At 38.2% G+C, this 27,213-nt stretch overlaps 1 protein-coding gene and 1 long non-coding RNA gene across 13 annotated transcripts in view; one reads left to right on the forward strand and one right to left on the reverse strand.

Annotated features, from left to right (window-relative positions):
• Nucleotides 1-27,213, reverse strand: part of Fam117b (family with sequence similarity 117 member B) — a 204,117-nt gene that overhangs the window by 152,123 nt on the left and 24,781 nt on the right. For all 12 annotated transcript variants that reach the window (XR_015449112.1, XR_015449111.1, XR_015449113.1 and 9 more), the window contains exon 2: nucleotides 8,010-8,161. Coding sequence is in view for 9 of the 12 variants with exons in the window: in XM_087205833.1 (XP_087061959.1) it covers nucleotides 8,010-8,161 (152 nt within the window). In the remaining 3 variants the exon portion in view is untranslated. The remainder of the gene's footprint in view (nucleotides 1-8,009; nucleotides 8,162-27,213) is intronic.
• Nucleotides 11,717-15,917, forward strand: LOC147829388 (uncharacterized). The gene is made up of 2 exons (XR_015449114.1): nucleotides 11,717-12,060; nucleotides 13,514-15,917. It is a non-coding gene; the product is annotated as an uncharacterized LOC147829388 (long non-coding RNA).

The raw sequence follows: 27,213 nt of genomic DNA on the forward strand, positions 1-27,213 counted from the left end.
CTATGTGGGCAAGGAACCTTAAAAACCAAATCAGAAGGACTGCCAGTCAGTTAAAATCTGCCTCCTCGGCCAGGGATTTAGCTCAGTGGTTCCGCTGCCTGCCTTGTAGGCGCAAGGTCCCGAGTTCGATCCCGAGTACCAAAAAAAAAATCTGCCTCCTAACGCCTTCTTTCACCCTAAATCCACTTTTAGTTTAGGGCCACCAACTAACACAATTTTCAAGGGCAACTCCCATTCATGCTTATGATTTCTCACAGGCTCTTTGTATCAGTTGTTAAGACATCTCTCATAAAAATCAACCTATAAACAAAACTACAAAGCATAAAATATAAAAATCAAACTAATGAGCCGGGGATTTAGCTCAGTGGCAATGTGCCTGCCTCAAAACTGCAAGGTCCTGAGTTCAATCCCCGGTACTGCAAAAAAAATAAATAAATAAAATAAAAATTTTAAAAAACTAAAACCAAAGTGAAAGTAATTAATACTAAAAATGTTCAAATTTTAAACACATTGCTTGTTAATCTACAGTACAATGTGCATTAAGAGCCATCTCAGTGAAAGATAACCTCTTTAGCAAATGGTGCTGGAAAATTGACTATTCACATGCAGAAACTCGAAGCTGGATCCACCTCTCTCACCATGTACTACACCAAAGTCAAAATGGATCAAAGATCTAAACGTTAGAAAAGAAACAACCTGTTGGAAGATAATGTAGGTAAAACCCTTGAAGTCCTAAGTATAGGGGAGAATTTTCTGAACAGAACCCCAACTGTGCAAGAAACATCAAGAATCAACAAATAGGATTTATCAAATTAAAAAGCTTCTGCACAGCAAAGAAAACAATCAACCAAGCAAAGAGACAATCTATAGAATGAGAAAATATTTTTTGACAGCTACATCTGAGACACAGGACTAATATCTAGACTATATAGAGAAACTAAAAAGAAATTAGACCCCCAAATATAAAATCCAATCAAAAAGAATACATGGAATCATAGAAGAAATACAAATGGCCCATAAATATATGAAAAACAGTTCAACATGGCTGTCCATTCAAACATGCAAAATAAAACAACACTCAGATTTCATTTTACTCCAGGAAGAATGGCAAACATCAAGAAATCAAATAGTAACAAATGCTGGCAAGGCTGTGATGAAATGTAAGCTATTACAATCACTATGGCCATCAATATGAAGACTCTTCAAAAAAATGAAAAGTAGAAATTCCACTCAACCCAGCTATTCTTCTTCTAGGTATCTTCCTGATAGAGTTAAAGACATATTACAGCAAATGCCAATGTTTATAGCAGCACAATTCATAATAGCTAAATCGTGGAAGCAAGCTGTATGTCCATCAACAGATGAATGTATTAAAAAAATGAGGTGTTCGTACACAATGGAGTACTACTTTGCTATAAAGAAGGATGAGTTTGAACTATTTATAAGGAATTCAATGCACTTTGAAAACATAATGTGAAGTGAAATAAATCAGACACATATGCTTAAATACCATATAGTTTCTCTCATATGAGATACCAAAATATAAATAAAGAGCAAAATAAAGGAAAGAAAATGTGTTTATATACAGTGGGGTACTGCCCTGCCATAAAGAAGATAAATTTTGGGCTGCGGATTTAGCTCAGTGGTTTCACCGCCTGCTACACAAGCGCAAAGACCCGAGTTCGATCCCTGTTACCAAAAAAAAAGAAGATAAATTTTATTCCTTTGTAGGAAAATAGATGTACCTTGAGACTAGAGGCTTAAGTGAAATAAATGGGACACAAAGCTTAAGTATTGCACAGTTTCTCTTACATGAGAAACCCGTAGTATAAATAAATTAAACAACAAATAAGAAACAGGAAGATAGAGCTTTTGTAAAAGGAGACCAAAAGATGGAGGGAAGGGGGAGGAATGGGGAAGGGGATTAAAAAACAGCATGTGTTATGTACATGTACCAACTCCATACAATGAATATAGTCACTACTGTAAGGATATATTCTACCTAAGTTTTAATTTCTCTCTCTTTTTTTAGACAGGCTCTCACTACATATGTAGCTCTGGCTGTTCTTGAACTCACTATGTGGCCCAGACTGGCCTTGAACTCAGCCTCCCAAGTGGTGGGAGTATAACTGTGCATTATAAACTGAGTATGTAAAGGGTTTAATTTTTAAGATTGCAGCAAGAACAAAATAATAAATGTTAATTATTATTTTCATTCTTTTATGCCAAGTGGTTACAAAATATGTGATCATAGAAATACAGGGAAGAATGTCAAGAATTCTTTGATATAAAAATTTGCCTGAGTCATAATTTCATTTAAAAATAGAATCAGGGCCAGGGATTTAGCTCAGTGGTTCCACCGCCTGCCTCGAAAGCACAAGGACCCGAGTTCGATCCCCGGTACAAAAATAAAAAATAAAAAATAAATTTTTTAAATAGAGTCAGGATACAAACAGGAAGTTTTATTTAAAAAGTTGTGAGTTCTAATCAAATGTAAATGATAACAAGACTTTATAAACATTTTAAGTAGCAAGAAACAATCCCTGGTTTTGAGTCGTCTGTGGGCCAGGATGTCTCTGAGAGCCAAAGAAAGTAGGGTAAGAATCAGAACATTTTCTATGTGTAATATGTTTTAAGTATCTGTGGACATTACCCTTTATACTCCAAAACCAAAAAGAAATAACTCTACTTATTTTCTGCTACTATTTACGTTAAACTTTGTGCTAAAATCATGGTGAAGAGCTACTCTGTGGATGTAAATCCAAATTCAAGAATTGTTTAAAATTTCATAGTAGGATTTCAGGCTTTATAGTTCAGTATTTAACTTGTATTTTACTTGCTGGGGTTCTTAACATAACTTGGGAGAAACTGTTTTATATCTATATATATGAGGGGAGGGAAAAACCTCTTGGCAATAATAATCCCCTTAATTAAAAAAGGAAGTTGAGGGCCAGGGATTTAGCTTAGTGGTTCTGCCACCTGCCTTGCAAGCACAAGGACCCAGTTTGATCCCCAGTACCAAAAAAAAAAAGGAAGTTGCAGGGCCGCGGATTTAGCTCAGTGGTTTCGCCACCTGCTGTGCAAGTGCAAGGACCCGAGTTCAATCCCCAGTACCAAAAAAAAGGAAGTTGCAGAAGAATGTATAAAATACGGTATTGTGTAGGAGGTCACCTTTTCCTTCTTTACTCTTTCATTTTTCCGAACTCCAGAAAAATAAACTGACTTAAGGATCATTAATGGATACTAAAAATCATTAGGTAAAAAGTTAATAGTGAAGAGAGTATTTATGTGATGCCAAAAAGTACTCTACAAATTAACTGCAGATTGAAAAGGGGGAAAGTTGACAAGTGTGTAATTCATTAAAAACTCCTAATGCTAGTAAGGAAAAAAAAGTATGAGAATATGGTATCCTTAGATTAAAAGAGATTAAAGAGAAACAACGGGCAATGTATGAAACTCAGGTTGAATCCTAGTGTTTTAAAAAAACCTGAAATTGTGAATTCCTTCATAAACCTTGGTTTACCCAAGAAAGGCAAAGTTACTGAGAGGCAACAACTGAGCTTATACTGTGAGGTCCATGGAATTAGATCAACCTATGAGGATAAAAAGAAAAAGGAAATATCTCTGAAACATAAAGGTACAAAAAAAAAAAGTCAAAATTTTCAAAAGCAAAGATGACTGGTTTATACCATAAAGAAAACAAAGGAAATAAGAAAACCAGAAACCAATCACAAGTCACAAATTCACATACTCAGATAAGCCACCTAGTAGGTAAATAAGCCTCAGAGGTTAAGGAAGATGGGAAAAGAACAACATACCTTCAGTGTTAAGAAGGTCTCTGAACTCTAAAGATAGACAAATTGCCAACAGGCATATAAGAAAACGGCCAACATCATTACTCACACAGGTAAACACAAACCAAAACCACACTGAGATATGCTTCACACCTATCAGGGTAATGATAATTTTAAAAAAGACAAGTGCTGAACTGAGAACATTGACATACTGCTGGTGGAGATGTAAAGTGGTGCAACTGCTGTGGAAGTCTGGCTGCTCCTCTGAAGGGTGGACATGGAATCACCATGGAATGCAGCACACATGCATGAGACAGAACTTCGGATGTACCCTGCACTACAACACAGATAAACCCTGAAAACATGACGCTGAGAGAAATGAATGAGACACAGAGGACAAATGTTTATCATTTTACTTATGTGAGGGATCCAGAATAAGCAAATTCTTAGAAATATAAGTAGAACAGTGGTGGAAAGAAGAGGATGGGGAATTAAAGGATTTCTACCCAATGTCACTAAATTATCTATTTTAAAGTGGTAAAAATGGCAATTTTTATATAATACATATTTTACCATAATTTTTAAGTTATCTTATAATTTTAAAGTGTTTACAAGTTTTTGTTTTAGGATTTGGGGATTTTGTTTTGTTCTTGTTTTTGAGACAGTTTGCACTACATAGTTGAAGCTGGCCTTGAACTCAAGCGTGTAGCCCAGACTGGCCCTGAGCTCACTTGGATCCTCCTGCCTCAGCCTCCCAAATGCTGAGATTGCAGGCATGTTCCACCATGCCCAGCTATAACATTTACAAGTTTTTACCTAAACTTTTAAAAGGTGAATTAACTAGCAACATCTGCCAATAAGGAATGAGAATTTTTTATTGTGTTAATGCTAAATTTGTTTGCTGAAAATAGGGGCTGAAAGATTGGAATAGCCAGTAATTATTGTATTATCCTTTAGATTTTTACATACAAGCTTTACAACCAAGATTAAAAGTATGGTAATTATAGACTTTCTTTTTATTTGTACCCGTAACATTCCCAATTTAGGGGACATTGAGAAAAAAAAGAAAACATTTAATACTTCAATATTGTCAGATCCAGGTCACAGTAACCTGATGAAAGACTTAAAAGTGTTTTCACAGATCAAGGGGTCTCAATGTTCTTACTAATGTGGTAAAATATCTGAACCCACAAACTCTGAAACTAGAAGGGAAATAAAGACCATTGCAGAAAAATTCAAGAAAATGAACCCATACAAGTGCGTATGTGACATGTGGTTAAGCAGAAGGCAAGGAGAAACTCTACTGATTTTCCATATTATTTTGCCTTAAGCAACAACAGTTACAGATTTTGAATAGAGTTTGCAGAACTCTTTGGTTTAAAAAGTCACAATTTCAGAAAAAAGTCATTGCTTATGGTAAATATAGACTCACTGCATTTTCATTTCTGTAGTAGTGCTCTGGAGTACAAACTCAAAGTAGCCCCAAATTCTAAGTATCTAGCTTAATAGGAAGAGCCAGTTTCAAGAGTATCAGAACAGGAAACTAAAGTCTGCCAACAACAACTGTAATGCCAATATGCAAATTCCAAGCCACCACACTCCGTGTTTATGTGCTTCTGTAAAAGGACATTCTCTCAAAAAACACTGGAATCATTACTAATATAAATCTGAAGTCTAAATAGGGATACACCCTAGCTGATTTTCAAAAATAATCTTTAAAGGCGAGGGCGCGGGTGCTGCTGGCGGGACCCGGGCCGCTACGAAGGGCGGCAGGGGCGGCGCCCGGGGCTGGGATGAGCTGGGGGCTCCGTGGCGGCTGCATCGGTGACTGCGAGGGGAAGAGCTAGTGTTGCGGCGCGGGGACTCAGTGCAGCCAGGCGGGTGAGTGGCGGAGGCGCACGCGAAGCCTCAGGGCTCTGCGCCCACCAAGGCGACCCAGGGCGAGCCCGGCTACCTGGCTGCGCAGTCGGACCCGGGCTCGCTGGACTCCAACAGCGAGCGCAGCACCTACTCGCCAGTGCCCGGCTCCGAAGACGACCTGGGCGCCGGGGCACCCCGCACAGCCCCGAGGGGAGCGAGGAGGGCTTCCGCGTGGACAGAAAGAAACTTGAAGCCATCTTACAAGCTGCAGCTGAAGGAAAAGGCAGAAGTGGGGAAGACTTTTTTCAAAAAGGAATCCGGAAAGCATGTCTGGAGGAACACCTATACAGTTGTGCGGCAGGAAGGGAAGCTGTAACTGTAGATGAAGTTAAATGGCACTTGGGAGGGTGTTAGGGTTTATATATAGCTGCCCCCCCAAAAGCCTCAAGTGATCATAGGTGCAGCTTTGGGGAGGTGACTGGATTATGAGAGTGGTACAGCTGGCTTGCTGTTGGGAAGCAGGGTCTGGCTGTCGGAGACAAGTCACTTTCTTTTTGATTTTTATAAGGACTCAAGCTAAGAATTTACCTTAGTTCTCGGGAGATTTTGGACTTGGACTTTCAGCAATGCTGAAACTGTTGAGACTTTGGCAACTCTTAGAGATGAACTAAATGCGTTTTGCATATTATAGTGATACATTCATATTCACATTTATAGCAATACAATTTAAATAGCTAAATCTTGGAAATGGCCTATATGCCCATCAACAGATGAATAGATAAAGAAAATTTGTATACAATGGAGTACTACTCTTCATAAAGAAGGATAAATTTGATTCATAGGATAAATGGATGCTTTTTTTTTTGGTTTTCTGAGACAGGGTCTCTCTATGTAGTTCAGTTTGGCCTTGAACTCGTTATGTAGCCTAGGCTGGTCTCAAACTCACAGCGATCCTCCTGCCTCAGCCTCCCAAGTGCTGGGATTACAGGTGTGAGCCACCATACCGGGCCAAATGGATACATTTTGAGACCATAAATATTAAGTTAAATAAATCAGACACTCAAGCTTAAATGTCACATGGTGGTTTCTCTTACATGAGAAACCTAAAATATAAACAAAGAGCAAAATAAAAGATAGATAATAGGAAGTAGAAAAATCTTTTTAAAATGGGAAGGGGACCAAGAGATGAAAGGAGCAAGGAAGGATTTGTGGGGTAGAAAATGAAAGAATTAAGATGTGTTATGCATGTATGCCAGCTCCCCATGATAAATGTAATTGTGTACTGCACACATGTACTAATAAAAATAGTAGATTCATTCAAAAAACAAAAAGATGAAAAAGGAAAAAAAAATCTCTAAAACCTTTAAACACCTTTCATTCTTCATTAGCAATAAAACTGTAATTGTTCTGCTAGTGTGTTCCTTTGCAAATATTCCTTGAGCATTTATTGTCCAGTATAGTACTAAATGCCAGGGCTGGAAATACAGAAATGACTATACCAGATAGAGTTCCTATCTTCATGTGACTCAATGTTTAATACATATGAGAATAAATGATTCTACAAATATGTAATTATAATTCTGGTTAGTGCTACAAAAGACATCAAACATGCAGTCATCTACAGCCTGTGTAATCTTGGACCTCAGCTTCTTTAGCAGTAAATCTAAGAAGTAGATCTGAATGATTCCTTAAGATCCTTTTATATTTTACTGTTCATTTTAGTAGCACTGGATATTAAACCCAGGGCCTTTGCACTGAGCTACATCCCTAACCCTTTTTAAATAAATGTTTTTATTTTGAGACAAGTTCTTATAAGCCACTAAAGTGACCATCTCCAGTCTTAGATTCCCAGAGTGCTGATTACTGGTGTGTACAACAACCAGTTTAATCTCCTCTTTAAAATTTTATAAATCTAATCATGTGAAACTTCATTTCCAGAGTCTCTTGGTCAGGATATTTACTTTTATAGAATCTATTTAGCAATGGAATATAGTTTCCCAATACATAAGTATTTCTGTCACAAAAATATAAGGATAAATAAAGTAATCTTCACTGTTAGAAATTTTAAGTCCAAATTCCACATGTTAAAAATACTGCAATGTTCTAATTTACAAAGCATAAATAAAAGAACGAATGTGCATAAATTATCCATCTGTATCAGAAATACTCTGAGAACTTTTAAAAATGCACCTTTTCAGGCCCTAACCAAGACCTAGACAAAATGTCTGAGGTAAGGCCTGGGACCTGCATTCCAGTGAACTTCTGAGGAAATTCGAACACACGCTATGCTTCAGCAAACAATGTAAGAGAGCGTTTCAAGTATAACACTGTAGGTGAGGGTTATAATAAACCTACTTGCGTAGCTTTGTCCCTCATGCAAGGCACAGCTTGCGCGTGGCTGTCCCGAGGCCAGTGCCCAGCTAGGTACGGAGCTGCCAGTGTATCCAGGGAGGACGTGCGGCGGATACTACTGGAGGGGCTGCAGGGCGGCAGTCGGGCTTTGTCACCTAGATTTAAGGCAAAGAAGTTTATTTGTTTTTAAATAGTTTAAGAAAACAAAGTAGAAACTGAGTTTTAAATTACACAGAAGTTTTCCAACTTAAATACATAAAAATAAAATATATAAACTAATGTGCAAGGATGTGGGATGAATCCCCAGCAGCAAGAAAAAAAAGGAAAAAGGTATTGATGCACACACAAGGAAGAATCTCTGGAATTATACTGAGTGAAACCAGTCAATCCCAAATGGTTACACACTATGATTTCATTTACATAACATTACATAAGGTCAGGGCCAGCATGGGCAACCTAGCAAGAACTTGTCTCAAAAACCAAAAATTAGGGCCAGGGATTTAGCTCAGTGGTTCCACCGCCTGCCTCACAAGCACAAGGACCCAAGTTTGATCCCTGGTACCAATAGAAAAAAAAAAATTAAAAGGGCAGGGGATGTAGTGCAATGGTAGAATCAGTTTGGCTTTGACAAGAGAGGAAGGGGGGGAATAAGCACACTGTTCCCAACTTCAAACTTTTCATGGAATTAGCTGTGTTAAAAAAAAGTTTGACAGGGCTGGGGATTTAGCTCAGTGGTTACGCAGCCTGCCTTGCAAGGACCTGAGTTTGATCCCCTGTACCAAAAAAAAAAAGTTTGACAAAGCTTTTGTAAATGAGGAGAAGGGTTGAAGGGAGGGGAGGGGAATGGGGAAAAAAATCAAGATACACTATGTACAGGTACAAATTCCCTATGAGGAGTGTGATTATTGTATGTACCAAAAGTGTACTGATAAAATTAATTTTTTAGAAGTTTATAAAATAGTTATATTCATTCTTCTCAGTGAATTAAAAAAAAGCTTACCGAAACTTAATGAATTAGCCACTTACTTGGAAAGCAGTATCCGTTATACTATGACCTTAAAAGTTATTCATAAGATAAGTGGTAATTTAATCAATAGGCTTAAATATTATATATGTTCAAAAAACCTCTCTCCTGCTCCAGGGTTTCACTAAGACATCATGACTCCCATTTAAGGTGCACTCTTTCCAAATTCCATTAGTCCAGAACCCTTGCTGCTCAGCCTCCCACTCACTCGTGTGTACCAGCTATGCACGCCTACTTCTGACTCTGAGAAGGCAACATCTGAATAGAGACCCTAAAGAAAGACATGTACAAAAATCCTGGGGGCAAGGAAGACAAGCAGACAGGGTACCTAATAGATAACAAAAAGGCAAAAAAAAAAAAAAATTAAGTAACTTCTGAAATAAATACATTAAACTAAAATTAGTTCCAGTATCTACTAAAATTAAAACTCAAAGGATGGGTTAAAAGATTAAATATAGCTTCAAAGGGAATTCATGATATGAAAATATAAAGAGAAATTACTCAAAAAAGCACAAAGAAGTGAGATGAACAATATGAAAAGGAAGAGACAAAGACAGAACTAATGAAAAAAGCACTAAAACACTAGATAACAACATGAGAAGAAGATGACTTGAGGACTGAAACAATTAGGTCTCTATTTTAGCCTAGGAAATAACATTTTAAGATTTGGCACTAACAGGCCCAGGATTTAGCTCAGTAGTTTTGCTGCCTGCTGTGCAAGTGCAAGGACCTGAGTTCAATCCTCGGTACCAAAAAAGAAAAGATTTAGCAATAACTCCAAAAGTACAGAGAATGTATGCCAATGACTCAATTTGCTACCTCAGAGTAACTTTCCTGTTAAGCTCTCCAGGAATTCCCAGCTAGTTTTCATTTTTTGTGTGGGGAAGGGTGTTTCGGTGTTATTTTTGAGTACTGGGAATTGAACCCAGGGGCTTTGTACTGAGCTGCAGCCCCAACCTTTTTTGTTAAATTTTGAGACATGGTCTCATCGTTACTAAGTTGCTTGGGCTGGGCTCCACTTTGTAACCCTCTTGCCTCAGCCTTCTGGTGCTGAATTATAGGTATATGCTCTCACTCTCGCTGGCTTACTCTAGTTTGTGCCTATCAAATTCCTCTCGGAGAGAACCAAAGAATTGAGCAATTCCTGCTCTTCAGTTCTACAGGAAGCCAAATGCTGTGGTGCACACAGAACCTCATTGAGAGCAGGCTCACATTCTAAAAGTATATGTCAGCATTAACAGACTCATTCAGCATTCTTGTTAAAAATGTACATTCCTATCCTGCGTGATGGTAGAGCAGAAGCCGGCAGCAAATCACAGCTTCTCTGGGACCTGGAATTGAGACATACGGAAAACTACTAAGCAATGACAAAGATGAAGAGCTCTCAGAATCAAGAAAGAGCCAATAGGAAAGCTAAAACCAGAGAAACAGAAGACTGCGCAAAGAACAATTAATCTGGATTGCTAACCCTAGCTCTGGGATGGAGGGGGCCCCAGCTCTGCAAGGCAGCCTTTTAGTTTCTACTGTCACTATTAATGGGGTACCACTTTCGCTTTTAACTGGTCTTTACTGTATGTCAATATCTGACTTGTCTTTGTGTCTATTTATTGTAGCTGACTTCTTTTCAATTGTTAATGATGCCATAATTGTTGCTTTTAATTGATTTTTACTCTATGTTGATACCTGGTTTGTCCCTATGTCAACTGTCAAGAGTGAATGGACAGCCTGCAGAATGAGAGAAAATCTTTGCCAGCTACTCCTCACGTGGAGGATTAAATAGCTAGAATATACAGAGAACTCAAACAACTTGACACCAAAAGATCAAAAAGTCTAAACAGTAAATGGACAAATGAATTGAACACACACATCTCAGAACAGGTACAAATGGCCACTAAGTAAGTATGAAAAACTGTTCCACATCTAAGGCCATTAGGGAAATGCAAATGAAAATGGGAGATTCCATCTCACCCCAGTCAGCACGGTTATCATCAAGAATACAGTTCTAGGGCCGGGGATTTAGCTCATTGGTTTCGCTGCCTGCTGCGCAAGTGCAAGGACCCGAGTTTGATCCCCAGTACCAAAAAAAAAAAAAAAGAATACAGTTCTAGGGCCAGGGATTTAGCTCAGTGGCACTGTGCTTGCCTCACAAGTGCAAGGTCCTAAATTCAATCCCCGGTACCACCCCCTAAAAAAGAATACAGTTCTCTCTGTGACTCTGGTTGCAGACCAAACTGGACAAGAACCAAATCAAATTTCCCCCTAAGGTAAACAATGACCCCTAACCCTTTAAATTTGATTCAGTTCTCATCCATCTCAGTTTGAGACCAGAATCATGGAAAAAACTAAGTTCATGAACCAAAGTACCACTGTACAAACAAGCCAGGCATTGGGGCACATACCTGTAATCCCAGCATTGAGGAGGCTGAGGCAAGAGGGCCACCTCCAGCAGTTTGAGGACAGCCTGGGCTACACAGTGAGATCACAGTAAGCCTGAACTACATAGTGAGACCCTATCTCAAAAAACCAAAAACAAACAAAAAAACAAAGAGCATATAAAATCTCATTGTAGATGGCATTAACAGATGAACATTTCCAACTGATTTTAAGATACAGAACACTAACTTTGAAACAAAGTAAAATGTTATCCCTCTAAAAAGAATTCCTTCTCAGAACTGTATTACAAAATATGTATATTATCACATTTTTAAATCTCAATTTAAAATGTGTAAAAAGTCATTTTCTCTATTATGTAAGTACCTACATACAGCTTTAGATTTTGCCTCTTTTTTTTGTTGTTTTTTTGTTTTTGTTTTTGGTACCGGAGATCAAACTCAGGACCTTGTCCTTTCAAGGCAGGCACGGGAGCCACTGAGCTAAATCCCTGGCCCTAGATTTTGCCTCTTTACCTGCAGAGATTAACACTTTACTATCTGATTCATTACAGGAAAAGTCTGCTGACCCCCTTCCTTACGGGCAAGGTCTTGGTTTCTGTGCTAGGACCCCACCACCACCACCACCATGGAGAATGGGGTAAGCTTAGCTAATTTATACCTAACACTGACAGCGGCTTTAAAAAAGATTTAAAAAAAAAAACAAAACAAACAAGGTCTAGGGCCAGGGATCTAGCTCAGTGGTTCCACTGCCTGCCTCACAAGTGCAAAGACCCAAGTTTGATCCCCGGTACAAAAAAAATAAAAAATTAAAAAATAAAATAACAAGGTCTCACTATGCTGCCCTGACTGGTCCTGAGCTCCTGGGCTCAAGTGATCCTCCTGTCTCAGCCTCCAGAGTGTTGAAACTACAGTCAGGCACCACCACATTTGGCTTAAAAATATTAAATATATGCATAAGACCATATTACCAATACTGTCATTCTAGTTCCATATAATGGCAAATACTTTGCTCTTCTTGTGTGAAGAGCCATACATGTGTGAGAACACTTTTTATACCTCTCCTCTAATTGTATTACTTTATTGTCTTAGGGTAAATCCAGTTGCTGGTTATGTGATCCACACAAGGTTCAAATTTCACTAAGACAATAGTTACTGCAACTGTATTGCAGATAATCGTAAAAGCTGCTTCACAGATATGCCTCAGATACATAATTTTCTTTCAAAGTGGCACAAATATTTCATAAAAACAATATCCATTTGTTATAAATGCTAATTATCTCTCTAGTCTTCCTTTTATAGTGTATTTTGGTTCAACAGAACAGAAATGCATGCAGTACATAACCGTAAGTCATAACCCAAATGACTACGACAAAAGAAAATCATTAAATACACAGCATGTTCACAAAATTTCTTCTAACTAAAAAGTAATCCCTACTGAGACAGTCACAAGAAGACTGTTCTCAGCTGAGGTGGGAGCATACAACTATGTAAACTGGTATATATTCATTAAAACCCAATTGCTAAAAGGCCATCTGGCACTTTCTTCCCCCAACTACAACCAGTTGTTGCTTCAGTTCCTTGCCAGCACACTCAACCTACCTACCTCACTAACGTCTCTGATTTCACAGGACCCCCAAGATCATTAGAATTATTATTATTGTTTCTATAACAAATTAGTGAACAGAAGAGCTACACAGTGGCAGGTAAAAACACTAAACATCTGTTCTGAACATCCTTCTTGTAGCCCATTCACTTCAGCAGGTACTGAAGGTACTGGAAACCCACTACTGGAAAGAGGTACTGGAATACCACTAAACCCTAGTAAATACAGACCAAGTCATAGCCTGCCATGAAAACAGTCCTCATCCAGTTCCTCTTTACTCCATTCTAATCCAAGTTCCCAGAACTGACAGGGTTTGGTGCCATGGTTATGACAGACATTACAGGAGGAAAAGGAACCCTGAAGAGGTCAAGATGACTCAAAACTATTCCTAGCTTCTATAATAAGACTGGGCAGGTAGGGAAGGGTCTCGGTAAGTCACTAAACTACCTGCCCAGGCAGGCTTGAACTTGTGCTCCTCCTGATTCAGCCTCCCAGCATGCTGGATTACAGACCTGTACCACTGAGCTCAGCCCTGAGGAAGACCCTGGCAGGCGACGAGACCTCCATGACCTGGCATCTTCAACCTTTGTGCTCACTCTGTCTTCATGCCTACCAAACCTGCAGAGCTACAGTTCCTAGCATGCGCCATGCCTTTACACACGTCTAGGTCTCTGATAGCCCTTTCTTGGTTTGGCTAATTCATGCTCAATTTTTCACAATCCAATTGAGATGTCACTTCCTCTGCAAAGTCTTCTTTGAACAGCCACCCAAGCCCAAGAAACACACTGTATGCTCTTGCAGCACAGCTCACTGAAAAGGTCCTTCCCATTTCCTGTGCTCCACTTCAGAGCGGGATTTTGCAGGGCAGCCATTTTATCCCCTCCCTCTCAGTGATTAGACTATACCAACACATAAGAGGTATTTCCTTAAGTGGCCGATAAAAACATTAATTTTCTTCATTAACTATGAGGATCATTTACCCTGAGGTAGACTGGAGAAATGCAGAAGAGAATTACTTCTGTTACTGTTTTCTATCAAGGACAGGTATGTGCAATAAATTCAGATTTTTTTTTATTAATTCAAAGTAAATAAAAAACTGGCTTAAACTTCATGTTTACAAATCAAGCCGATACAGTCTGGGCTACATAAGTTCAAAGCCAGCCTAGATTATATGAGGCTTTGTAGCAAGATTAATTACACACAGAAGGATGTAACCCCAAGCTCCACAGCCAATGCCTTGGGCTCTAGAGTTCTGAGCTCCCTATCACCAGAACCAGTTCAGCTAGTTCCTGGACAATGTGACCCACTCTGGCAGAACATCCTAAACCATGGCCCCCAGGTACTCCTCTCTGAAGGGTCTACAGTCTGACCACTCCATACTATACCAGTGTTAAGATCTTGTTATTTGTAGAACTTAATCAAGCACAAAGACTGTATTTCCTATTATCCACAAAGATCAATAAGCAAAATGGGTAAATAAATTCATTTGTTCAGAAATGGATGGGGACCTTTTCATTTAAGTATAAAAATGATAAGTATATAACAAAAGACAAAGACAAAATCCTGGGCTGGGGATTTAGCTTAGTGGTACCGCTGCCTGCCTCGCAAGTGCAGGTCCCAAATTCAATCCCCAGTACCAAAAAAAAAAAAAAAAAAAAAAAAATCCAATATATAAATCAGGTCCTATTAGCCAAGCAATTGCTTACTGTTGAAAGAAATAAAAGAGGGGGCATGTGGAGGACCTGTTTCCATGGCAGTAAATTTAAGTCACCTTCTTTAATAGATATATATTTTCCTATACACTAACTTAATCCTACCTTGCCAGACAACTTTAATGACAGATATTTTTTATACTTGTTTATCTCTCTGTGTAAAAATTTCTAGGTACCAAACTGCTACATCTAAAGGAGTCTAGCAAAAACCTATAATGCCATCACAAAGGTGCCCATTTTCACACCTTTAATAAGTAAATTTATCAGATTTTGCTTATCTAAAAAGATGAAAAATACCATTTTATTTACATTTCCATGATCACTTCTACAATATTCATATTGTTACTAATAATTTCTTTTCCCTTTTTTGGTGTAATACAGGGGATTGAGTGGAGGATCTTTGTGCTGAGATATACCTCCAGCCCTTTTAAAATTTTTGAGAGAGGGTCTTGGTAAATCTCCCAGGCCGGGCTCAAATTTGTACTCCTCCTGCCTCAGCCTCTCAGAGTGCTGGGATACAGGCATGCACCAACAAGCCTGGCTAATTTATATTTCTTTTGTACATACCTACATTTTAGAAGTATTATTCCAAATCTTTCTTTTCTTACTCTTAGAGATTTTTTTTCTGGTAAACTTGAAGGAAATTTCATTGTTATAATTTTCTTTTATTAAGTAAAAATAATCACAGCTGACTTTAAAGATGTTATGATTAAATTCTTACAAAATTATTTATCTTTCATACCAGAACAAAAAAAGAGCACACAAGGAAGAATTCACTGTCTACCTGTGTTTGAGCTGGGGAATATTTTCTCCTGTCTTCAGACTTAGACTCTTGACCATAGCTCTATCATGAGCTCTCCTGGGTCCACAGCTTGCCTACTGCAGATCAGGGACTTATCCTCTATTACTCCAAGAACCAATTCCTTAAAATAAATTTGTGTATGTACATACGTGTGTGTGCACATGTCTGTGTGTCTAATATATACCATACCACCCTGAATGCACCAGATCTCTGTCTTGGAAGCTAAGCAGGGTTGGGCCTGGTTAGTACTTGGATGGGAGTTCTGTTTCTTCGAAGAACACATTAAAATACTACAATTTGGTTATCCAAAGCTTGTTGATAAACATCTGGATTATTCCCAGTGTTTCATTACTCAATAAATCATGTACTAAACATTTTGGGACAAGTCTTTTTGTGTTCTATGTTCTCATTTCTCTTGGGTAAACACTGAAAATACTGGGTCTTAGGACAAGCGTAGGTCTCACTTTAAAGAAATTACAAAAAATGTTTTCAAACTGGTTGCACTAGTTTACAATACCAACAACAATGCATTAGAGTTCCAGTTGGTATCAAAGAGATGTGGTATTGTATAGACTGTTTTCATTTGAGTCACACCAGTAAATGTACACTGTGAGTTCACTGTGGCTTTAATTTGCATCTCCCAGATGATTAATGGTGTTTAGCACTTTTCAGTGCCATTCACCTTCCTTTCCTCCCCTCTTCCCTTTGTGGTAGTGGGTACTAAACCCAGGGTCTACTTACTGAGCTAGTCCCCACCCTTTTTAAATCTAAGACAGGGTCTTGCTAAACTGCCCAGGCTGAGCTCAAATTTGTGATCCTCCTGTTCAGCCTCCAAGGGTGCTGGATCAGGCCACATCCAGCTCACATACTTTCATTAGTGAGATGTCTGATAAAATCCACTGTCCATTTTTTAATTAGGTGGTTTGTCTACTTACTAAATTGGATTTACATATTCTAGCTGCAAGGTTTTTGTCAAATATACATGTGAACACAGTATGGCATGTCGTCTCATTTTTAAATGGTATCTTTCAAATAGCAATTTTTAATTTTGATGGAAGTCAACTTCTCAACTACTGTTTGCAGTTCAAGCTTTTTGTGTACTACGAAATCTCTGCCTACTCCAAGGTCAAGATGATTTGTTCCTGTATTTTATTTTAGACATTTCTAGATTTTAACTTTCCTATTTAGGTCTGTGATTCATCTGAACTACATTTTTGTGTACAGTTTGAGTATCCCTCTTCCAATATGTTCTAGAACTATTTACTGAAAATACTACTCTTATTTCCACTGAACTAACTTAGAAAACTTTAAATATGTGGGCTATTTCTGGATATTATACTCTGTTCTTTTGATCTGTATCTCTCTGTCTATAGGCAGTATAGGTTAAATTCTCCAACTTTATTCTTTTTTTTATTCTTTTTTAATATTGCTTTAGCTAATCGGTCTTTGCAGTCTCAAACAAACTTAAAGACCACAAAAAGTTGTAATAGCGGTCTTGCCTGATGCTTCTGATCTTATGAAGAATGGAATACGATACTAGCTGTAGGTTTGTATTACATGTATGTGTAATGTATGTGTGTTTATATAAAACAAAACAACCATTTATTATACATTCTCTTCTAGTTCTAGTTTCTCAAGATTTTTTTTGAACATGAAGAGATGTTGAATTTTGTTAAATACGTTTACTGTGTAAGTTGAGATAATGTGTACACCTTCCTTCTTTGCTCTTATGTAACAGGATAAAATAGTTTCTTCTCAGTGTTGGTGGTAGTTTTGGTCCACAAACATCACTGCAAACACTGAATTAACAGATTCTGAACCATTTCTCCTAGGGAAAATACAGTGTTATATTCCTGTGAGTCTCTAAGCACATCTTCATCAACAGATCAATATAAAACCTTATTGAATGTCTCTGCCTAAAATCATCTTTTAAATATATATATTGTTGGTTCATTAACCCTGAACTCATGGCCAAAAGCATCACAACTCATATCTGAATAAAATTTATCTAATGAACAAGAATTTGACCCAGAAGGTCCATCACAGCACAGCTTCTGGTACTTAGCAACATTAGACAGTACATTAGCACTATGACTGGGGGTCATTTTAATAATGTTAGTATTAACAAAAAGCAAAAACATGGCACTAAATAAACCATGAAAAGGACATCTGGTTACATATAAGGGCTGAAAGAGTGCGTTATTTGACATGAATGCCTGTTCCACCTCAGGTGAGAACATACACACTGGATAGCTCAAATTTTCTACTGTACATGGATATAAGTGATCATAAAAGCACAAGTTTTGACATTGGAGTTACAAATAAATCTTAATAAGCAAACTTGAAAATAAAGAATTTGCAAATATTAAGGATCAACTATACATTTTTATGTATTAAATCATGCTTCCATGCTGGGTATAAACTCCAGCCAGTCTGGATTTGACTTGCTAATATTTTGTCTGTATTTAAGTTTGTGTTTATGAAGGACAGTGTTCTGCAGCTTTCTTTCGATGTCATTGTGTAGCTTTGGTATGAGAATACTACATCCTGAAATAAGATAGGACATTATCTCTTCTGTTTTCTGTAACTGTTTATGGGCAATTAACATTATATTAAGTTAGACAGAATTCACCACTGAAGCCACCTGGCCTGGAGTTTTCTTGATGGAAAGGTTTTAAATTATGAATTAAATTTCATTAATAAAGATGCTCAAGTTTTCTATTTTGGTAGTCTCTTTTAAGGAATTCGTCCAGGTCATTGGTTGTATTTACAGGAATAAAGCTATCCAGAATGTTCCTTCAGAATCTTTTAAATTTATGTAGGTCATGTAGTAACATCTATTTTTCATTCGTGGAATTGAAAGTCTATCTTTTTCATCAATCTAAGTAAAGGTTTAATCAAATTTTGTTTATCCTTTCAAAGAACCAGCTTGCGATTTCAGTGATTCTCTTATAAAAAATTGTACTTCACAGATTCCTGTTCTCATTATTTCCTTCCTTCTATTTACTTTGGATGCAATTTGTTCTTTTTCTACTTCCTTAGGGTAGAAGCTTATTATTTTAGGCCTTTTCCTTCCTTTAAATATATTATTTAAAACCATAGATGTTCTTCTAAGCATGTATTTATATATTAAAACTATAAATGTCCCTCTAAGCTTTCCCCCAATTTTATGTTGTGTTCTCATTACTCTTCAGTTTGTTTTCCTTTGATCCATGGATTATTTAGAAATGTGTTTCAATTTTCAAATGTTTGGGAAATTTTCCATGTGTCTTTCTGTTATTGGTTTCTTAAAATTTTTCTGTATTAGTCAATTGTCTCATCACTGAGACGTAATTCCTGATGACACCCACAACTTAAAGAACGAGAGATTTAATTTGGCACCTGGTCCCTGGGGGATTCAGTCCATGGTTGGCTAACACCAAGGCAGAAACATTATGGTGGAAGGGTGTGGTACAGCAAAGCTGTTTAGTTCATGACAACCAGGAAGTTGAGCAGGGGAGCAGTGCCAAAGAGGGAGGGGCAAAGGACCAGATAGACCCTCAGCCCATACCTCCATAATCTGGCCAGACACACTCAGATGTGTGTTCCACCATTCCTCTGGGCAGATCTCAAAGCCAATCAAGTTGACACTCCACCTAAACACCACATCCCAGTCCTTGTCAACTTCATAACCAAACATCTCCTTAAACCATACTTGATGTCCCAATAAAGAGAATCCAAAGTTCATAATTCCACCTAACATAATACAACTACCCTGCATGCATAAAAACACAACAATCCTTTTACTAAGGTCTCAACAGTTCCAGCATTTTTCAAAAGTCCAAGTCCAAGTCTCTTCTGAGACCATAGGCAAACTCTTAGTTGTAAGCCTCTATCAAAATCAAAAGCAAGTTACATAATCCCAAGGTACAATGGCACAGGGTAAATACTCCCATTCCGAAGGGAGAAACAGGAAGACAAAAGAATAAGACCAGAGTAAGACAAAAATCCAGCAGGGCAAACCTTAAGTCCTGTAGCTCCACGTCCATCACCAAGGGCAGTGAGACCAGATGTGAACTCAAAGGGCTCAGTCCCACCCCTATCATCTTGCTGGCTGCAGCCCATATGGCCTTACTCTAGGGATAGCTCCACACACTGCCTGCAGCTTTCCTCAGATGTTCCATGTTTCTGACATCTCCAACTTCTTGGGGTCTCCACTATACCTTTGTCTTCATTCCCAAAACTTCATGCACTGCCTTCTTAGGGGTTCCTTGCCTGGTCTCCCACTCCCTCCTTCAAAATCTCCTTTAAAACCTTTCTAACCCCACGACTCTTGCATTCTACATGCCAGTAAAACTAGCATCACATGAAGGATGCCAAGGTCAGCTGCTAACTAGAGCAGTAGCTGGGCCCCCCACAACTTTGGCTATGGCAACCTCTGAGTACCTGAATAGCTGAGCACAGTGAAATGAATCCTTGGGAACCAATTCCTTAGGAGGCCCTTCCCAAGAAGGAATCCCAGGAACTCTCTTCTCAAATGAAAAGTCCCTTGAGCCCGTGACAAGTGGGGTCTTGCTATTTCCTTAGAAGCCCTCAAGGCATCTTTCTTCTTGTCCCTGTACAAAGTACTTGGTTTCTTTTTAACACCACTCATCTCTTCAGCAACCACACACATCCTTTTGTTCCAACTTTACAAAGGATTCCTTTTAGGCAAAATTAAAGTCTTTCAAATTCTTCTGCTCTGTTTTGCCCTTAATTCTCACTATAAATGTGGCTAAAAGCAACTAGCGATGCCCATGCCAGAGCCTGAATGTTGGGTTGCCTTTCAATCTCTTCCACCAGGTCATTTAATTCATCACCCTTAATCTCAAATCTCTAACCAAGTCTCAGGACACAGGCAAAAATATAGACAAACTGTTCTGCCAGAGTGTAACTAACATGGCCTCTAGCCCAACTTCCAACAGAGTCCTTGTTCCCAAATGAAACCTCCTGAGGTTAGCCTTTACTGTTTGCATTCCTATTAGTATTCTACTCTCCTGAGCTCTGACCAGAACCACATATAAGGCCTACTGATAGCATTCTAAGGCTTCTCTAGCCCATCTCTGAACCTTTTCAAAAATCATTCTGCAAACCAGTTCCAAAAGCTTCTAAACCACATAGTCAGGTATAGTTACAGCAATGATCCCACTCCTGGAACCAGTTTTTTTTTATTAGTCAGCTTCCCCATCACTGCACACAATACTCAATACCCACAACTCTTAGGAGAGGCTTAACATGTTCCCAATGGGGCTGTAATTCATGTATCTCCAGGTGGCTCTGATTTGAACATGTTATATTCCCACCAGCTTTAACCACCAGTGGTACTCACTGCCTAATGGGACAGTCATGCATGTACCTACCACTGGTGATACAAGTCTCTAACAGGAGAGTCACACAAATACCATCAGTGATTAAAACTGGTAAGAATGTATTACTTTAGGTCATGGTTTTCCAGATTTAGTTCATGGTTAGCTGGTTTCCAAGGCAAAAAAATGGCATGATAGAAGGGCATGGCAGAGGAAAGCTGCTCACATTATGGAAGCCAGGAAGCGAAGAGTGAAAAGTGGAACCAGGGAAGGAGATATAGCCTCCAAAGACATACCCCTAGCGACATACCCTTCTCCCCTAGCCCTAACTTCTAACAGCACATTCAGCTATGATCTCATCAATGGATTAATCCACTGATAAGTATAGCACCCTTATGATCCAATCACCTTCCAAAAGTCCCACTTCTGAACACATGAGACTTTTGGAGGACACTGTGGATCTAAACCGTATTATTATTTAATTCTGTTGTGATCAAAAAATATATTTTATATAGTTTTACTTATTTGAGTTACTGGCTTTTAAAACTTTATTATTATTATTTTAGTACTGGATATTAAACCCAGGGGCTCACACATGTAAGTACTATAACCACTGAGCTACATCCCCAGCCATTTTTATATCTGACTTTTTTGGGGGGTGATACCAGAGATCAAACTCAGGACCTTGCATGTGGCTAGGCAGGCACGGTGCCACTGAGCTAAATCCCCAGCCCTAAGCCCTTTTTAAATTTTTATTTTGAGACAGGGTCTTACTAAGTTGCCCAGGCTGGCCTAGAACTTGGGATCTGTTTGAGAGAATTTTTCTATCACAATTGACAAAATTCCTCAACTTCTCCCCACTCCCAAGGCCACTCCTGTATTTCTACATTAGCTGTTACAGCACATCACTTTCAGGTACCAAAATCTGTATTAGTTAACTACTATTGTATAACTATTACCCCAAAACTTGGTAGCTTAAAAACAAATATGTATTATCTCATAGATAGTTGGGATCAGAAACCAGGTGTAATTTAACTGCATGCTTCTGACTCAGGGTCTATCACAGAATGCAATCAAGGCTTCAACTGCGGCAGTTACCAAGGCTCAAATGGAAGATGATCTGCTTTCAAGTTCACTCATATGGCTACTGGCAAACTTCAGGTCCTTGCTCACTGTTCTTGGCTAGACATCAGTTCCTAGCCACAAGGGCCTCTCCAGAGGATTATGTAAAGACAGTAAGCTGCTTCCCTAACAGAATGATAATTCTAAAATCAATCAAAAAAGAAAAAGCAAGAGATGAGACAATCTTTTGGTAATTTACTCTCAGAAGCAACATCCCATCGCTTTTACTATACTTTTTGTTAGAATTGAGCCACTATCATAGGTGCTGCTCACACTCAAGGGCATATACACCAGGAGGTAGAACTAATTAGGAAGCATTTCAGAAGCTGCCTACAACGAAAGATATGATCAAGGTGCTAAGGACCACAAATGAGAGGTACCCAACAGGGGAAGAAATGCCCAGAAAAGCAAGCAGAAGTTTTATGCAAGAGGTAGTACTTGATCCAATTCTTAAAACTGGGAATCTGATAGTGATGGAACAAGAAAAGTCATGTCAAAAAAAACAAAAGAGAAATGGTGAAATATCTTTCTAGAAACATGTACCTTTATAATGGTTAAAAGGAAAATGTAATATGATGATAAAATGGCCAGAGAAAGTCCTGTATGCTATGCCAAGGACTTTCGTTTTTTACTCTGAAGGCAATAAGAGAAGTGACAATCAGATTTGCATTTCAGGAGATTCTAGGCATCAGTATAAATGGAGGAAAAACTGAGGAGTCAGAAAGATTGTCAAGTGGCTACTTCAATAAACCAAGTGACCAAGGCAACCACAATCAAAAAACATGAAATGTTTCAAAGAAAATCAAAAGGCCAATCAATGGCTTCCTTACAGATGTATGTGTCGTGTCCATGTTTAAAAAAGGGAAGCAGAAGTGCAAGAGAGGGGACAGCATTTGGAAATTAAAACCATACAGACCTAGTTTAAATACAACTATATCAGTTACACCTGGTTACGTTTTAATTGTCCTAAACTTCTCTTACCACATTTGTAAAATAAATACGGTTATTGGAAGGATTAAATGAAAATGTGTACATACAGAACAGTAAAGATACCCAACAATGTATTTCCCATTTCAGGCTTAAGCAACTAAGAGATAATCATTCGGTCTCAAGCCCACAAGGTTTGACATAGCTGTAAGATACCAAGTTCAGAGTAGGCAGTTTAATCCATCAGTATATATACAAGAGTATGTCTAGAGTTATGGCAGGAAAAATTTAGAAGTAATCATACACAGACAGATTAAAGGCATGGGTACACCGTTGACGATGTATAAGTAAAAACTTAAGTACTCAATGGTAACCTGGGAAACAAGAACACTTCAGGAACCTGCAAAAAGAGACTGGCTCACTGAATTGCTGTGAGGATTAAACAGAAAAAACATCTGAAACATCTAACATATAAAGGGCATTGTACGGTCTCTCAAGATACATTTCAATAAAGTCAAGTCATTATGGAGAAATCATATTGGATAGTCTCAAGCATGAAAAGAAGCAAGCAGTTAAATATAACCCTTTCAAGATGTTCCTTTAAAAGAAAAGAAAAGTCAAGTAAAAGCCCTAAGACACTGAAGAAATACCTGGCCTTTAATTCATCACTCTGGAGCAGGCATTAGCAATTTTTTCCCACTAAATTAAAGTCCAAAGCAAACAGTACGAGGAAATGCTTTGTGATGAAAATAAGGACTTAGTCCTCCTCTAGCATACATAGCATCAGCCAGCTATAACCAAAGTTCACACTACCTTAGTTTATTAAGTATGCCACAGCTCCTTTCTGGGCTTCTGTTGTAGTCTTTCATTTCTGCAAAGAATTAACAACAACCAAAAAACCCTAACTAAAATGAACAGATCAATTTCCAACCAATAAACTTATATGTTAACATTAGTACTCAAAGAATAACAGTAAAGGAATAAAATACAAAAAGTAAATATAATTCTCTTATTTCAAAAGATACCATATATGTCAATCAATGTGCTTGTCACGCTGTACCTGTTAACATTCACACTACCAGCTTCAACTCTCTCCTTCTTTGTATGAGAACTGCCTACCCTGTATATCCAGAGGTGAACTACAAGCAATTCTGCACCTAACTTCCTTATTCATCCTCTAGAGTTGCTTACCTTCCATGACATTCATTCAACTAACATTCATTGAGATCTTAGATACAGAAACAAGACAAAAGAAAAAAGTTCCTGCCAGCAGGAAGCTTGTATTTTAATAGGGAATGTGAAACCACAAAACAAATATGTTACGTTTTGCTGACAGAAAAACAAAACAGGGCAAAAAAAATGGGAAGCACGTTGTATGGAGCTGCTGTTTTACAAGAAAGTTAACAAAGCCTGTTTCATACAATAACATCTGAACAGACACCAAAGGAGGCAGGAGTAGCTGAGGAGGAATACACTGGGAGGAGAGAATCTTAAAAGAACAGGTAAACAAGCTCTGAGGCAGAGCACTCTTGGCCTCTTGAAATCACTTAACCCTTTCTGTCCTGCAACTCTCCCAACTGAAAAGTGTAGTTTCACAACAGTATCTTTCTAATCATTCCTTTCTTTCCACATCCATTACTACTGTCCTAATTTCAGGTTTTCATCACTTCACGCTTTAACACCAAACTAGTCTGTCTAGTTAGATGGCAAATTAACAAGTTACACAAGAAAATTTCAATTTTATAAAACTAAAGATTTTCCTTTTTTACTGTTTGTGATTTCAACAAAGGAAACCATAGTTGTATATGCTCAACATGTGACTAAGGAAGAAAAAATGTGATTTATCAAAGATTGAAAATCACCATTTATCTCCTCCCAGGTATACAGTCCGAGGCCCCTGGTGGAAATTGATGGCTGAAACCACAGAGTACTAAACCCCATATATACTATAGGTTTTTTTCCTATACATATACACTCATGATAAAAGTTTCATTTATAAATTAGGCAAAGCATTAACAACAATAGTAATAAAACTGAATAACTGTAATAATATACTATAAATCATGGCCAAACAGATCAGAGAAACAGTGTTCCCTTATAATCCTGGCCTCTCTTCCGATCAGATCAACTGGTTCTATCCATGGGCAGCATGAGGTGGCAAAAAAAAAAAAGGTGTACTTTCCCTGTGGTTCTTCCTGCCCCAATGGCTGGAGAGAAGGGACTGAGATATTGGCATTTGAGGACAGCTTTGCCAGAGAGCCACTCAACCTAACACTGGCCACAATAAACCTTTGCTATGTTCAGGCACTAAAATTTCTAGGATTTGTTGCAACACAAAGTGTTAACTGCCCTAGGGGAGAACAAATAAACTGAACTAGAGTGCCAGAGTCATGATGAATGCAGATATTTATGTTAATCTATCAATATACGGGCATTCTGATGAAAATCAAAGGAAAAGCACCTATGATGAGGATATACAATGTCTTTCACCATGTACAGTTGAATCTATATGCACCTCACCCCACCCGTATTTCTATGGACAGTTCCCTAGATAATGTCTCAGGATCTGTGTCTCCCAGCAACTCTCTAGAAGCTGAAGCAGCACACTCAGCTTGGCAGAGGGTCAAGCAGTAAGTGCCAAGCGTTAACACCACCAGAAATTTCAACCACTGAGGGTTAAGAGGTAGCAGTTAAACGCTTTGTCCCCAGCGGGGCAATTTTATATGAGGTATATTCTACATGACCTAATAGAAAGTGCTCAGTGGGACTGAGTCCACTTGGCCACCATGCTATACTACTTAGTAATGCACCCCTTACTGGCTTTTGTCTCCTCCTGTCTTTATCCTACTTTCCCAACATCCTTTCCTGGGATCATCTCTTAAACAACTATTTGAAGCCAAACAAATTCTTGTCTTGGTGTCCTCTTTAGGTAGAATACAAACTAAAACACCATTGCATTAACTTTCAAACCCATGTCTTTATAATCTACAGGACTACAACTTTCCTGTCATGGTGAATTATGCGGGACAGAATATATTAAATCACTAAGTTATTTGTCTGGCTAACTGACCATGAAAATAAAGATCACAGCTACTCTATATTTAGAAACTAGGAGAAAGACCAACACTGTCAAACTTTCAAAATTAATAAACATTGGCCTATTTGGCAAATTTATTCAAAACTATATATGGAATAAACTTCAGAAAGAGCAAATTCCATGAAGGAGCTAGTATTTTGTCAACTGGTATCCTCACTCTCCACAGCCCTTGAAATCTTTTGGTAATAGAGCCTGGTCTGTGAACAAGGTGAATACATGACCAGGCTTGGTTCATAATAATACTTCATCCTCTGGGTGCAGTAAACAGATTCTGGAGTGGGCATACAATCTAATGGTGTCCTTCCCTGGCATTCTTCTAGTCAGAGTTGGTGGGGAAGCCCTCTTGCCCCATGTACTTACAGATAAAAATAAAAGTCTGGAAGTACCTGTGGCCCTGTTTCCTGCTATATAGGAAAAAAGCCCTGCATTAGAAAGTATCCCCCTCAAGGACAGAGACTTTGTCTTATTTTATCACTTGTTTCCCCAGCGACTACAGTACCATCTACCACATAACAGATACTTAAAAAATACTTGTTGATTTAGACAGGAGCTTAGAATGAAGCTAACAGACAAATAATTAAGAAATTAAAAGTGTCCTGAAAAGCATTTAATCCTTGTGGCCAGAGCTCTCTGCGCTCTTGGTTTTTCAAGGATTTCTTCATTTATACTGTCATTCTACTTAGTTTAAGCTGGGTTGTCATTTGCAACCAGGAGTCTAGAAATTAGCACCTTAACCAAACAAAGGGAAAATCCAACAAACTGGATAAAGCAATCTGCTTAAACAGTGCTTTACTTTTGATCCAACAAACCCCTAAAGGATGAGGTTTGCCAAGTGAAGAAAAAAGCAAGACTCACCTAATTTTTTTTCTGAAGTTTAAGAAAATACTTTCACAATGAAATGCCTGAAAAATCTGTTAGAAACAATACGGAGAACATTTTTTCCTTATGTTCCATTTGGCCAAAATACCTCCAAGAATAGTATTTTATAAGTCAAGCTTGACTCAGCCAAAATAACTTCCAGAAAAGCAAACTGGAGAATTTAGGAGCCAAACATTCTTGGTTCACCCCTCAAATAAGCAAATTTTATCCTCTCTTGATTACTTTTCTAATTTTTATTGTACTCTGACAATAAAATTTAAAGGTTTAAAGGTTTCCATATGAGATGGCACTGAAAAGCTTGTTAGAAAATAAGAACCACCCACG

Source organism: Heterocephalus glaber, unplaced genomic scaffold (assembly GCF_053883595.1).
Source record: "Heterocephalus glaber isolate CG9 unplaced genomic scaffold, H.glaber_assembly_v1.0 deba00000621, whole genome shotgun sequence".
NCBI lineage: Eukaryota > Metazoa > Chordata > Mammalia > Rodentia > Bathyergidae > Heterocephalus > Heterocephalus glaber.